The following is a 15,004-nucleotide window of genomic DNA, read 5'->3' on the forward strand; positions in this document are numbered from 1 at the left end:
TATAGTGCTCAACCTTTGAAGAATATCCCCTACCTTAGTTCAAAGTAGCCTCTAGTAACAGTAAGTATGGACAGTGTCACAGTAACATGCCTTAACATCACACTCTATCATTTTCTGGTGGTCATGATGCCAGATAATATTTAAAAGTTATCTGATAGTGACTGTGAAGATCATGTTCAAGAATACTAAAGAGATCACCCATGGGGAATGGCAGGGTAACTGCTTCATACATATTGACAGCTTAATACAAGTTCTACAGAATAGGGAGGTTATAACAAAATATGCCATTTCATTCCATGATTTACCTCTCAGTACACGAAAACTTGCTCAAAAATACAACTAGCATTGATTTTAAGAGATAGACGTGGGTTACACTTTCCTTGAAAGATTAGTCTCAGTTTTATTTGAATGGATCCACTTTGAATGACTGTTCAACACAGGTGGAAGAGAATACAGAAAGGCCATTGGGACTCGGTAAAGGGTGACCAGGACCACTTAATACAGGCAACCACTTCATAGAGGTGAAAATTACTGTTAGAAAGGGGACAAACCAATTGTGACTTTGACAACTAACCACTTAAAAGAGGGTGACTGCTTTATGTGGTGCAGCTTAATTCAGGTTCAACGGTGTTAAATAATACCTATTTATGTAAATAACAGAAATACGAACCTTTGGTGGCTGGCTTTTATGAACAAGGACATAAACTCACCCAGTGTTTCTATTTCCATCTGGAATAAATAAGATTATTTAAAATTGGCAAATCTTTTGGCTTGCAAAAAATATTCGGAGTAGCCTAGCAATTTGCCACAATACAGAATATTACTAAAATTGTTATTTAAATTCTTCCAATCAGGTCTCTCACAAACACCCTAGTGCAAACCAGGTAATGAATTTACAAATTTACTGAAATATTTTGTGAGCCTTAGACAAAGCCAAGAGATGTTGGAACAGATGCAACCTATGAAACATATTTTATTAACATGTACTATACATACAGGTAAATTGTAAGCAATCCTAAGTGTACACTCAAAGTTGAAATACTAACTTATATTCATCACCTTTTTTTGCAAAATTGAAAAAAATTATATTTACCTCTGTCAAATTTGGGATGAAGATATTTTGTTGCTGGTCTTGTCTTATCAGTAAATCATCCTTATTGAGATCTAACAAGTCTTTAATCTAACATGAAGGAAAGTATATCACATATGGATACTACTCACAGCAAGAAACAAATGACCATTATTTTAATTTGAAGACAAGTGATTAGTAGTTACATGCAAGGGGTATGTATACTTGTAGCTATAGTAGTTAGAGGGCTTCTGAGTGAGCAAGCAAGCAAAATACATCCTAGAGAAACCAGGGGTGTAATGTTCTATTTGAGCTGCTGAACCAAATTAAATTGGAGACAAAATTTGTCATTGGATATGCAGCAGAAATGCAATTAGATGTTAATTTAAACATTATAACCTCAAAGGGAGCAATCAGATTGCCAAGCTTATTAAGTCTTACACACACAAGTTGAATCTTTTGAGGTCATTATACTTTTCACCAACCACAGCCAGAATTGCTTTTTTCATTTTCCCAGATTTCAGTCAGATGTTTTTCAACTCCTCAAGTACGTATATCATCAACAATAATTACATCTGTGTACTAATAAATTTTGCCTACCTTCTCTTGGTATATTTCAAGATATGAAAACAAAACTTTGTATTTCCATGGAACAGTTGGATCCTGGTGGTGAGTATCTATCAGTTTGAACAGTTCAGCAGCACACCTTGGTATTAACCCTATCAGAATTAGAACAATTGTACTACTAGTTATGGTAGAAGTGATAAGTGTTTTTTACTCTGAATTTAGGAACTTTAAGCAATGTAATATCTCTTTTTGAGTAAGGAACATAAGCATACTGTGTCTGTTTCCCCTCACTCACTCCTTCCCATTCCAATAAATGAGATTTAACTCTGATAAACAATGCTCAGAGTTAATGAAAGTTGGTACACACAAAGCACAAGCATGTTTGACCAATAAATAAGTTTTACAAAATTTATCTCAGCCAAACAGAATGCTCTACACATTACGTATGCTTGTAAATACCCTTGCTAAACAAGTTCAAGGTCTTTACCATAAATATGGACCAACTTTTTGCCACTTTGATTTCTGGCCAAAGCACGAGGTACGCAGGCCATAAACCCGGGTGGAGTAAAAAACAAGTTACAGTACAGACTGAGAAATCAAGGTTAGTAAGGTGTTATTACATCTCTGGGTTAAAATAATGGGGAAAGATCTCAGTTCAAACAAACTTTTTATCTTTATAGACTGTACAGTGAAATATGAACTGCAAAATTGACTGATAAGAGCACACCTCCTATATATACCTGAGAGATGTAACCATGGTCAGAATTACAAGAGTACAACAATTGCGAATCAGAGACCTAGTCTATAGCATAGCTAGTTATCTTAAGAAGAACTGCGTAGGGTTTAAAGCCTTGCAGGAGACTAGGAGTTTTTTCTTTGTACCCCACTTAAAGCAAATGTGAAAAAGTTCTTTGTTTACCACAGAGTTGTTATAAATGATACTCAGTGTCTTTATACTCACCTGGTTCATCTGGTGAGCCAACCATTGTGTGTGTTTTCCCTTCAGTTAGTGGGAAAGATTAAAACAAGGAAATATCATTCAGGCTTTTTGCCACTTCTCATAGCACATGTCTGTTTACTTTCCTCAGAGCACTTAACCTCTGTTCAAACAAACTTGAACTCTGCTAAATCACTAGTAGGTGGGAGCTTATCATTGACAGTTTTTTTTCGTTTGGATCTCTCTCTGTCAAAAATTCAATTGTGGGAAGAACTATGAATCTCTTGGAAAAGGAAAACCCATTTAAATAATAACAACATTAAAGTGCTTCCACTAAATGGTTCTTCACCTTCTAATCTACTACCAGTAACGATAATAATAGTAATAAAGATATTTTAATCAATCCTAGCTATTAAAAAATCAAACATGATTGGTTATCACTGTCCAATTTCAGCACCAATAGACAGTGTACATGTCATATGAGCATGCAGTTGTATTGAGTTGACTGAGGTTTTTCTTTTTTTTCAGTTGAAAACCTATAACTGATGATTGGTTCATTCCTAAATTTTGTCATAGTTTAGACTAAATGTAAACATGGTTTTGTGTCATTAAATTCTGTCTGTAATCATACTTGTAATTGACAGGTTGGATTTCCACATTAAGGTCATCAGATTTTCTCTATCACTTGTATGATTCCAGACAGAATTGGACTTCACTCAGACCTATTACCATTGCAAGCAGGGCACCCACAGCATTCCGGTTTACAGTCAGGCCAGTTGTAATTAATATTTACAATACAATATTCTTATACTATTTACAACAAATAAATGTAACTAGCTTGTCATCCTAACGACCATGTTCTGTACCTTGCATACATAAAAGCTGCGTTACCAAACAGTGTGCATGTACCTTTTCCTGCTAATTTGTTGATGAACTCTTTCTGATAGCAGAAAATACATGTAGAGTCATCAAAATATTCAAATGAACCGCATAACAGTTTTCCTACTTCAGGTTTAGTTTGACATACTTGTTAAGGAACAGCAGATGTTCGTTTGTTTATTCGCCTGTCTATACATAAAAACTTTCCATACCTGCTCCAGTAGGACCGTAAGCAAACACACTGGCATTTTGTCCTTGTAACATCAAGGGAATCAATGGACAAACTGAGTTGTGGTAAATTTTTTCCTGAGTGCTGTCTTCGTCAAAAAACTTATGAAAACTAAAACAGATAGCAGGCAATATTACCACAAGGCGAGGAGTTCCGATTTATTATTAGAGTCAAGACACATGGAAAACAGAGTTCTCAGAGAGATAAACGAACTGCTTCACTCATACTCTCCTCCTGTCAGTTCATGACTGTACAATGCAAGTATGTTTGTGAAGTTAATGACTGACTTGAATTGTTACAGTATCCGAGTTTTTAGTCCAAGCAATGATCCCAAGAGTGCAGAACCAGATGAGCAGGTGACCTCGCCTTTGCTGACTCTAAGATCACTTTGATAAAGATCTTCACAGGTCGATCGACACATACAGATCATTATATATACCGAGCTATTGAGGTTTTTATGACATGATCTGCAGATATCCGCATAATTTTACTCCCTAAATACTCACCGGTATCGAATTGACTCTTCAGAATTTCTGCAGTTCCAAAGCTCTAGTGTGGAGGAATCAACTGCGCGAACACAGCGCTTCGGAATTCCATCGCTATTGCTTTCCTCTTTATATTCTGAATGTTCTGGTCGTAAGCGTACAAGCACTTGAACTTTACATGCCTTTTTTAACTCAGTCATATTGGCCATAAACTCAGATCAGCTTATATGCTTCACAAACAGCCGCGTTGATCCAAGGTAAACTCAAAGAAAAATAACAAAACACAGTCGCTTCTCTTTTAATTTTCAAAGTTGCGAGCGAAATGCTAATATTTTCGCATCGTCCAATCACGAACTCTGTTTAGTCCTCCCGGTCATTGATTACCAGAGGCCGACGTTTCCGCCGAGAGGGAAGAGTTTTTGTGGCCTGCTTGTGCAACGTCCCAGGACTTGCACAGGCATGAATTGAAAGGAAAAAAGTTAGATGAAAATATACTGAGGCAAGGGAGATATTTGCTCTACGTACTGAATAAAGGTCACTAAAGGAAGGAGTGGCGATGATTTAGAAAGTGACTTGTGGGGCACAGGTTTGGGTGATATAGATAAATGGAATGGAGGGAAATTCGGATCAATTTGGTTCCTTGGGCATTTTATTTTAATTTCAACGATGTCAAAAACATTGCCGGCGACTTTTATTTTTCCTTTCCTTTGTTCCACGTTGGAAATTGTGAGTTTGCATGTGTCTTTAACAAACCAAAGCACCGCAACTGATTTGTAGCCCGCTATTGTTACGCCGTTGTTGGAGTGTAAAATTTGCAAATTGCACATATTGCTTTTTAACATATCAAGACGCATTGACTTTGAATGATACGATCGCGGATCACAACGTTGGTGTAATTCCGCTCTAATCTTTTCCCTTCCTTGCCATCTCGTTCCTTCTGGGAGGGAGAAACTATTTTCTCTCCAGATAGAGGTAATTTTCATGACAGTTTGCATACCACAACAAGCGACCCGAAATATGTTGCCAACGTAATGATAACAGGACCAACGTTGAGAAAAGTGAAAGCAGTTCAAAGGATAAAAACACGCATTTTGCTTTAAAATTAAATATCCTTGGCCAAGACAAACTTCCTTTCACTATGGAGATAACATCTCTTTATACTGTCATTCCCAATGACGAAGGTCTCTTGGCCCTCAATCATCTTTTGATCAGTGGCGTAGCCATGGGTACGAAAATGGGACCCAGCTGCGCCAATCTTTTCGTAAGTTTAATCGAACACCAATTTGACCTTTAGGAAACAACATCGGTGTACATGTTTCATCAATCATTCGAGATAGTATCCGAAATCTGTGTCAATCGCGGCTACATCGCGCATTTAGACTCCTGTCAAGTTGAACAAATCAAAAGCCTTTTAAGCCTTTACCTTTCATTCTTTTGAAAAACTAGCGTCATGAATGTATTTACTGTGTGCACCCTACTCTAGGCGGATGGCCTGTTTTAAAGAAATCACTTTACTAATACCTATGGACCCTTATCTACTCATGGCCATGAGGTTACACCTCGCACGAAAAAAGATCCCCAAAGCATCAAAGATGAAATTTTTTTTTCTTGAGCAATCAACGATAACGTTTCTTGATCAATCCTTTCATTTAAAGTGTCTGGTTTCAAATGTAGTTTTTAAAGTTCCTCCGATCGCAACAGAAAAGAAAATTGCCAAATTGCCAAATTGCCAAATTGCCCAACCACGTCCCAACCTTAATGCCACCACCACCTACAATTATCCAAATGTCACAGACTCTCAGTGATTTTACTCAATCATTTTATTAAATCATTACATTGCAAATTTAATCATTCTCTGCTAAGATAAAAGTTCGCTTTTCATCTGTTTCACTTTCCCGTTCCGGGGGGGCCTTCTATGGGAGCACACTCGTATATGCCACAGGATCCACAACAAGCTTTGCATCGTTTATCTTCTGGGCAAGGACGCGGGAAGAAATCGCAAATGTTTAAGCCACACATGATTCCATTGCAGGGCCCACAGCCTGTACGTATGCAAGTTATAAAGAAGAATTGAAAAGAGTCGGCGAAAGATGATTTTTTCGTCTTGTCGCGAGCGTGAGATAAACGTTCATCCCACGCTCTTGACAAGACTAACAAGCATCTTTTGCTATTTCTTTACCGAGCTCAAAGTAAACCGTCTTTCTTATGCTATTCTCTCTTATTCGCATTTTTTTAGAATGCATTGAAATCGATGGTTTAACTGGTCATCAATACTGCATTAAAGTTGTAACATGCAATCCTAGGATTCAATGTTTAAGCAATCCTGTCTCCCGAGCCATTATTCCATGCCTTCGGGCCGACATCAGTTGCAGATAAAGAAAAAAATTGGCATGGTTGTTACAGACCATGAATTGAACGGCACGGTTTACTTGAAATAGCTTAAAATGTGTATAAGCCCTCATCATTCTTCTTTGGTCCATTACGATCACTCAGTATTAAGTTGTATCAAAGTAGAGAGACTCGGTTCAACGTCATAAAATCTACAAAGTGACGTGCCCTGATATTGCAAATACGAACTGATCTACGTCCTCAGTTAAGTATCCGTGTAAACTGTAAAGCCTCGCTGACAAGTAGAAAGGTCGGCATAGAATATTAAACACACAAAAAAATAAACTCTTACTTGCCACCTCTCCACATTTCACCTGGTGGAAAAAGTAAAAATTTAGTCAGAGGGCCAACGTTACAAATTAAGTTTGGTAAGTAAACTGATACAGGTAAGTGAGTGTTCTATCATTCACAACAGATAATGAAACCTAGCTTCCGCGTTCCCTTAAACGGATAAAAGATCTTAAGTTCCAGGAGAATTAGGTGGGGATTCGCCGCTACTAACGAAGCGGCTATAAGTTTAACGTGCTTCAACTGATCTGCCGAGTGTCTGGGTTGCGTGTGAATCAAGCGAATAAAGTTCTGCTCAATTTTGCGCTCTCTCGAGCTCAGGAAAAAGAACATATGGGCATACCTTTGTCTACCTCCACATTCATTAATTTCAATTCGAAAAAAAATAGTCTAAATTAGTTCTTCTAAAGCACACCCCTTTACAGCTGTATGGATGCAATTGCCGGTTAAACTATATTAGTTATGGTCGTCATAGAACTTCTAAGAAAACTAATAAAAAATCGGTTTGCATTGATTCAACAAGCTGAAGAACAGCAACAGCAAAATGGCATCTATCTTTGAACTAAGAAACTACTAACTTCACCCTCTCACAATTTACATCTCATTCACAATATTGACATCTTTTGATCGGTCATTCTTGTTAAATGCATCACTAAGCTTTCTCATCAGTTTTATTTCATCGTTGCTACTCATGAGTAACTTTCCCCTCCCTATGCATAATTTCCTACCCCTACCCTCAGAAGAAAATGTTCGAAAGGGACAGAATAAGTGAGTTATAAATTGTGTGCCCAAAGTACAGGTATTGACCAACCTCTCCACTGTAGAAGCTCAAGATAGCCAAAACACCCAGGAAAATCGACAACTTCATATTCCCACCTGGAATAAAGTATATTACTGTTACCTGACTCGGTCAACCTCAAAGGAGAACCTTGGAAAATTTGTGATAGTCTACATATATTTACTCACCAATTTAAGAGCGACTCAATGTTAGTGCTGTGAGGATGCTATTAGTGATGATAGCTATAAGACTGGACAGCAATGATCTTCTCTTAGCTCTACCTTTCCTATTCGTGAATGTACTGTTTTGCAAGTTAAATGCCTTAAAAAAAACAGCTGAGAACATAGTGATGCATAATATCTTTCTGAAAGCGGCCAAACAAGAATGAATAAATGAATGATTTTCAATTTTTGTCTGAGTACTGTATTTTCAGTAATTACAATGGCCACAAAAGGACAAAACAAATCATGTAGCCTCTTGTTGATCGTAAAGAACGACGTGATCCTAGCAAGTGAGATACTGACTGGCCTTTAGGCACGATTGATAATTGAAAGCTTTCGAAATGGAAGACAATTTGCGATTAAAGATTTACTCAGCTGAATAAATGTAAATTATCTTATGCTATTAAATCTTAAGATAAACAACACTGTATCGAAATGTCTACTAGATAAACTTCTTCCTCCCTTTTAAAAAAAACGTCACAAAATTGTCAAGATTATTATTGAAAGATTTGCATAACCACAAAAAAGTGTAGAAGTGGGGATTTTGTCAGAATATCTTGCTGCTTACAATAGGTTAGTCTAAGATGGTGGCTAAGCACTGTAGGTGAAATATTCTTTTATGAAATTGTATACCCAACTCTCAGATGTGGTTTACCTCTTAGCGACATTCAATTGATTGATAAAATTCCAGGGAGTTAGTGGTGATAGCCTAGCTGTGGTTGTTCGGCCATTCGGCTGGTTACACACTGAATACATAAGTTGACGGTTTGATGATTGAGTGATATTCACTTGACTCAAACAATCGAAAAAAAATATTGTTCAAAAGATTAAAAAGTGATCATTAATTCGTTCTTGTAAAAAAAAGACACGAAAAAGAAACTTGCTTCGATATTATGATGAAAATAACAGCTACATTCTTTGAAAAGTAGTGTATAGAAATACTCAGTGTGTGTGTATTATTCTTGTCTTCTTGTGCCGCCCCGGCCACGCAATACGTTCGCAATAGGTTCGTCCGAGATTTCTCGTTTGTCCTTCACAGTTGCCGACGTGTCTACACAGTTTTCTACGTCACAGCAACGTGAAATGATCGTTTTGGCTGCGCGCTTGATGAGGACACTTTTTGGCCACAAAATCGTACTTTGAATGCGCAAAAAATGGTTAAGGAGAGCTCGCTAGGCGTTAAGGTCGATTATTTCTAAATTAAATACAGCTATCGACCAGAAAATGCAAAGAACATTTTCGTATCATTAAGGATGACTATGTGTTCCACACTGCCGGTTAAAAACAAAGAAACGTTCTGTTCATTTATCAATAATTGATCCCTTTTTCGCCCACACGCCTTATCCTAAATCTAACTCTTGATTCTATTACAAAGATAACAAGAACTTTCCAAACAACTTTGTTAAAAGCCATCAAGTAATCAGTGCTGTTTCAGCGTCAGATGCAAATTTGATAAAAGTAAAAAGTCTATACAAACGAAAAGCTGTCTCCTGGCATGTTTGCATCTTCAGTGATGATCTGACGACAGCGTAGCCAGCGGAGTTTTTGTGCGCGAAGGGTTAGTCGTGCTACAACTGAAATGAATGGCCAGAGAAATCTATACAGCCACTCCTGTCAACAAGGCAAGAACCTTAGCTCCAGAGAATTTCCCATACCCACACGAACTACATGCAATAATATTGCATTCAAACTGCTTAAAAATGTCTATAATACGACCAGACTGATCAATTTGATGTCAACAACTTCGTTACAAATGTAATTCTAAGTTCAGTTGATTTATGATAGACGTCACGTTCTCTGGCGTAGGTGTCTTCACCTAAAACATTTAGCATCCTCGGGGCTTTTTATACTTTGTGTCTCCCTGACCATGTAATTTACCAGCGACGGTCATATGTCTTTGGTAGAGGTAAAGTGCTTAGAGGAGCAACGTGTAAGCGCGATAGAAGTGATGTTACTATTACTATTACTATTATGGAGGTATCTTTGGCTAACGTTCATTACGATAATTATTGAACGTGTTTAATGTTCCAATGCTTTGTTGCATGTTATCAGAGGATAACCTCAAATTGAATTTAGCACATGAAATCGTTTTTGACTTGATAGGAAATGAATCAAAAACTACTCACCAATTTATTGTGGTGTACAATCTATTTCTTACATTTGGCTTGCAAGTTAAAAATTACATTACATTGGGAGAAAGAATAATCAATCAGTCATAAATTAACGGTTATATACATAGAACAATTAATCAATTGATTAAAGTTGCAGTGTACGGAATTACAGATGTAGCCTGGTAATGCAGATTTCAAGATAAAAACTCAGTGATAGAACTGAATGGCAGCATAAAGATAAAAGAGACGAGGAGGTCTCTGAAAAACATTAAGAGCCTATAGCTGGTCACGTATTGAAAAATCTAAGTGACAAAACAAGCTATAGTTGGCTGACGAAAGTTCTTGTTTGGGAGATGCCTTGACTTCTAAAAATTATGTACAATATCTATAGTATAAAACTTCCTGTATCTTGAACTTGTGTCTATGTTGTCACGAAGAGTATCACTTTGTTGGATAGACAAGACCCAATGATTTGCTGTTATTGATTCTACAGAGTCAATTGGGAGACTGTGGAAGGCGTTCTCCATAACACACGAGCTTTCCCAATGTGTGGTATCCTAGTTCGTCTTTATGATCTGTGTCTCCAAACCTTAGTTGGGTAACAGGCAAGGTACTTTCATCACTCAGGTAGCCACTGTCTTCTAGCCATTCGCTATTCTCTGTATCGCAGTTGCAATTTTGTTTATTTGAAATGCAGGTAAGGGTTTCGCCGCAAGCGCACATTCCACTGCCTGGAGAAGCTCCACCCCAATACTCCATTATCTCACCCTCACGTGACACCCAATAGCCTGTATTGTGTTTCAGTAGGGCTGACTTATAGCACTCGTATTTGATAAATTGGTGGCAACTCTCTGACACTTTCATAAGACTTACAATTTGGGACAAAGTTACTCCTGTGTAACTTATGTCTTTTATATAGCTTCCGCTAGGTCCGAAACCATTAACTTCGGTCCTGTTCTCGCTGTCGTGGCTTACAAGTGTCGCGCCAGTACCATCTACCATGCTCATGTTGCAAAATACTAGAAAGGGAGCCACGCCAGTATCCTCACCATCAGGATCAATGAAATATATTCCACTTGTATCTACTTGATTGCCACCTGATGATAGTTCCTGCTGGATTTTGATGTGGTGACATGTACGATGAATATGAACATACACATCAACGAATCCTTGCAGAATGACAAGATCATTCTCAGCTTGGCATATATACGTGCCAGCATGGGACAACTCAGCAAAGGCAATGAATAATGTGTTGTTATCAAAAACACGCACCCCAGAGACATTCGGTAAAAGCCATGTCACTTTTGGTTTCAGATCACTTTCAGCTAAGCAGGGAATTATGAGTGAGTCGCCGATAAAAATATTAAAGGGACCAAAGGAAGAATCCGTCGTGAATTCGAGAACTGAATGCACATGTAGCTCTGCTGATGATGAAATAGTACCGGCAGTGCTGGTAGCAGTGCAGGTATAATTCCCAGAGTCACTCCTTAAAACATTCCACAAGGACAAGCTATCAAAAGCAACAAGAGACCTTCCTACTGGTAAGGTTCCATTTTCTTTTGACCACGTGATGTTGGGTATGGGATCGCCATACGCTGAGCACGTGAACGTCACGTTCTCTTTCTCTTCAATAATTGTGGACATCGGTTGTGATGTAAAAGAAGGTGGTTCTATAAAAAAGAAACGGCACATTCTTAGAGAAAGCAATGGTTAATCAACAGATTTTGCTAGAGGATAAGGTTTCGCTTTTTTTCGTCGAAAATGATAGCAGTCCGTCGAATTTTCAGCCATTAAAAATGGGACGACATGTCCAGAAAATCAATATTTCAGACTGTTAGTATTTTGGGATTTTAGATAGTGTTTGTAACTTCTGGATCAATTGACACTTGACACTTGACTAAAGTTATTGTTATCATGTTTTGTTTTGTTTTTAATTTTTTTATTATCACGACACTTTTGTGTCAAAACCTCCAAATTCGGGAAAATTCCTCGTAAAGTAGGATATCAAATATGTCTAAGTGATTCATCAGTTCCGGCCGTTGTACCGAAACCTATTCATACCTCCGAGGCGACAGGCAAACCCATCTCCTTGGTAAGGCTCTTTGCAGAAGCACCTATAGGATCCAACTGTGTTACGACAAGACGCTTCTGCATGACATTTGTGTGTTAAATTGTCACAAAGTATACAAAGATACCACCATTGTATTTAAGAAATAAAAGAATGCCTTGGAATGGGAATGGTCTTGTAAATGGTCAGCGAACCGGACTTTTGACCTGGCGGATTTGAAGCCCTGCCAGAATAAATTTGTTGTTCTCCTACAAATGCTACATGTTTCCACCAAGAGTTCAAATGGGTATCACTAAGTTCTCAGTTAAACCTTATGGTTTTACATCCCAGTCGGCAGGATTACCCACAAAACGTACCAGGCTCGTTAGCCAATAGGTTTGTAAGACTTGATGAACAAGAATAACTGATCTGCGTGAATAAGACATTCACTGATCTCAAGAAATCTGATTGCAATCAAGGAAGATACCAGACGATCCATGTGAATCAAAAGTAAAAGGAAAGCGCCAGTCACATTTTTCAGAAATGACCGCTTTGACGCCAACAGAAATAGCTACTTAGATGAGCATGTTAAAACAGGACTCTTATGTAACTTCAAAACGTTTTTCTTTCCTGGGCGTTAAAGTAAAGATGCTGGGACGTTCAATAGGGTGTCCGTTTAGAGAACGTCTAGAGACGAAGTTTGTCTAAAGTCAGAAACTATTAAAAGTAAAACATTTGCATCATAAAAGTGGTTGAGTTGCATGTTTGTGCTATTTTAGGGGCAAAACTTACCTCATAACGAAAAAATCTTGGATCACCTTAACCCTTTTTTAAGATTTAACGCTTGACTCAATTTAAACAGAGCATGAGACTAAGTGCTGGATTATGTCCCCTCATCAGACATCATTCCCACATCACATCAGCGATCTCAAACTTTGAGATTACTTCGAAAAGGAAGTCGAAGCCTCGCCTTTGTTTTGGAAATGTTTCGGTCGAAAGTTCAGGATCGCCTCCAAATGTCCATGGCAGGGACAGAATGGAGATACACACGCCATGAACCAATATTTCAGAGTATTGTAATTAGAATGAGAAAGATGGTAATTTTTAAGCTCGGTAAAGAAATGAAGAAAGATGTTTTTCGTCTTGTCACGAGTGTGGGACAAAGAAAAAATTCTGAGTCCCCACGAGGAATCGAACCTCAGACCTACGGATTCCGCGCCCCGATGTTCCACCACTGGGCCACAGAGACTCTATGGTGAGCATGGCTTATTACGTAGTCAATATATGACACGCGTCCTGCATACTGTTAGGATCAGCAATTTCGATAGCGTCATGTTTTATAAATAGAATACCGAGCTTAAAACTTACCATCTTTCTTGTTCAACATCTTTCTCTATTTAAGAGTTGTTACCTTCACATTTAGAAAATCCCTCTCCAGTATATCCTGGTCTACATAAGCAGCTGAATGAACCATCTGTGTTTATGCACTTCGCATACTTATGGCAACTGTGAGAGCTGATTTCGCATTCATTGATGTCTGTGAGGTTGTAAAAGATTATCCAGAACCCAGTTAGAAGAATTAGTTGCGTTGCTGATCTCATTAATTGATAAATAATGCATCAGTAACTATATGCTTTTAGGTATTTATATAAACGTCTTCTTCCAAATTACGGAAGGAAGTTCGCCAGAGAGGGAAACATTGTACTTTGTCGAGGTAAACCGCTGCTCCACTACAAAGAAGTTCCTGGAATGCAGCCACAACTAGTTAAACTTATTAGGGATACTAGGACAGGATGGGGAAAACATGCTGACCCCGGGCGAGCTGGCAAAGAACTTTTTAGGGGGAGGAGGGCCCAGAAAGTAGTTTTCAGTAGACTCTACAGGGATAAGGCTATTAGCCAGTGTACATTTTAGTTCCTTGGAGAAATTCCAGGGGAGTGACGTGGACAACTGTCGCTTGAGTGTGCTTTTCCTCTACTGTCTCCTGTGCAACCGGGCTGGCATGTACAGTAAAACAAGCCCGCAGTGTTCATGCACTCTCCGTGTAAGTGACAGCCATGATCCAGTTGACACTCGTCTGTATCTATTTTAGGTAACGTAAGCAACAGTTATCAGGTGTGCAAAACTGTGGCTGTTCAGAATAAACTAAAGTTACTGATTCAAAATTTGAACTTCAAAAAGGTTCGCTCGAATTTATGGACACAAATCTCTTGTTTCCTTACTGTTAAGTAAATTAGAATTTTCACAGTTAAACTACGAATACGAGGGAGGGCTGGTACAAGATAAGTCGCCGAGTTACCTGCACAAAGGTGACCATTTCCATGGAATCCATCATTACACCTGCAGCCAAATGATCCTATAGTGTTATTGCAGCTGGCGTTAAGGTGGCAGTCGTCAGATTTTTCTTGACATTCGTCTACGTCTTTGCAGAGAGTGAATTTAAAGTTGAAAAAGTTTGTCAAAGTAAAACATTCATTGCAACTTGTAAAACTTCGTATAGTGCAGCAATGCTCTTAATATCATGAGTAGTCCTTATGTTTGAAAACTGTCGCTCCACTTCTCTTTCCTTCAGTCGCCACTTTCAAAAAATAGGAAACGTAAGAATTACGGAGAGCCGTCCTTCTCTTTCTGCTAGTTAACTTATGTGCAGCCCTTGAAATTGAAATCACTTTTAGGCGAAGTTTAGAAGACGAGGGTAACGAAGTAACTGATAAACAATACCCAGCTCTTGCTATACAATGAAGTTTATATTACCTGCCACTCGTATTTCAATGTGTTTCCTCGACTTACCAAAAGTGCAAGTTTCTCCGGTAAAACCTGGAGGGCACAAACATTGGAAACTTTCGAGTGACTCGAAGTTCGGAACGCATAAGGCATTTCTTGGGCAAGGGTCAGTGGAGCAGGAGTTCTAAAGAAAAAAAAGAAAGTGATGATGGAAAATTCAAGGACTATAATGCAAGGACTATAATAAAAAACGAACTCAACTAACATTGTTTAACACGTGC

General features: G+C 38.3%; 1 protein-coding gene and 2 long non-coding RNA genes across 3 annotated transcripts in view; 1 reads left to right on the forward strand and 2 right to left on the reverse strand.

The window, feature by feature from the left end:
• The window catches only part of LOC136279144 (uncharacterized), a 4,666-nt gene extending 3,594 nt beyond the window's left edge, over window positions 1–1,072 (forward strand). The window contains exons 3-4 of the long non-coding RNA XR_010716749.1: window positions 441–521; window positions 855–1,072. This is a non-coding gene — a long non-coding RNA (uncharacterized lncRNA). The remainder of the gene's footprint in view (window positions 1–440; window positions 522–854) is intronic.
• LOC131799562 (kinesin-like protein KIF22-B) overlaps window positions 1–4,613 on the reverse strand; it is a 15,586-nt gene extending 10,973 nt beyond the window's left edge. The window contains exons 1-6 of the mRNA XM_059117279.2: window positions 4,188–4,613; window positions 3,665–3,792; window positions 2,598–2,636; window positions 1,670–1,788; window positions 1,094–1,180; window positions 671–729 (exon numbers count right to left, since the gene is read on the reverse strand). Coding sequence (XP_058973262.2) covers window positions 671–729; window positions 1,094–1,180; window positions 1,670–1,788; window positions 2,598–2,636; window positions 3,665–3,792; window positions 4,188–4,375 — 620 coding nt within the window. The 5' untranslated portion in view covers window positions 4,376–4,613. The remainder of the gene's footprint in view (window positions 1–670; window positions 730–1,093; window positions 1,181–1,669; window positions 1,789–2,597; window positions 2,637–3,664; window positions 3,793–4,187) is intronic.
• Window positions 4,614–5,951: 1,338 nt separating this feature from the next.
• LOC136279129 (uncharacterized) lies at window positions 5,952–8,119 on the reverse strand. The gene is made up of 4 exons (XR_010716737.1): window positions 7,809–8,119; window positions 7,654–7,718; window positions 6,847–6,868; window positions 5,952–6,208 (listed from the first exon to the last, which is right to left on the reverse strand). It is a non-coding gene; the product is annotated as an uncharacterized lncRNA (long non-coding RNA).
• Window positions 8,120–15,004: the final 6,885 nt, after the last annotated feature.

The sequence above is a fragment of the Pocillopora verrucosa genome, chromosome 2, assembly GCF_036669915.1.
Source record: "Pocillopora verrucosa isolate sample1 chromosome 2, ASM3666991v2, whole genome shotgun sequence".
Lineage (NCBI taxonomy): Eukaryota > Metazoa > Cnidaria > Anthozoa > Scleractinia > Pocilloporidae > Pocillopora > Pocillopora verrucosa.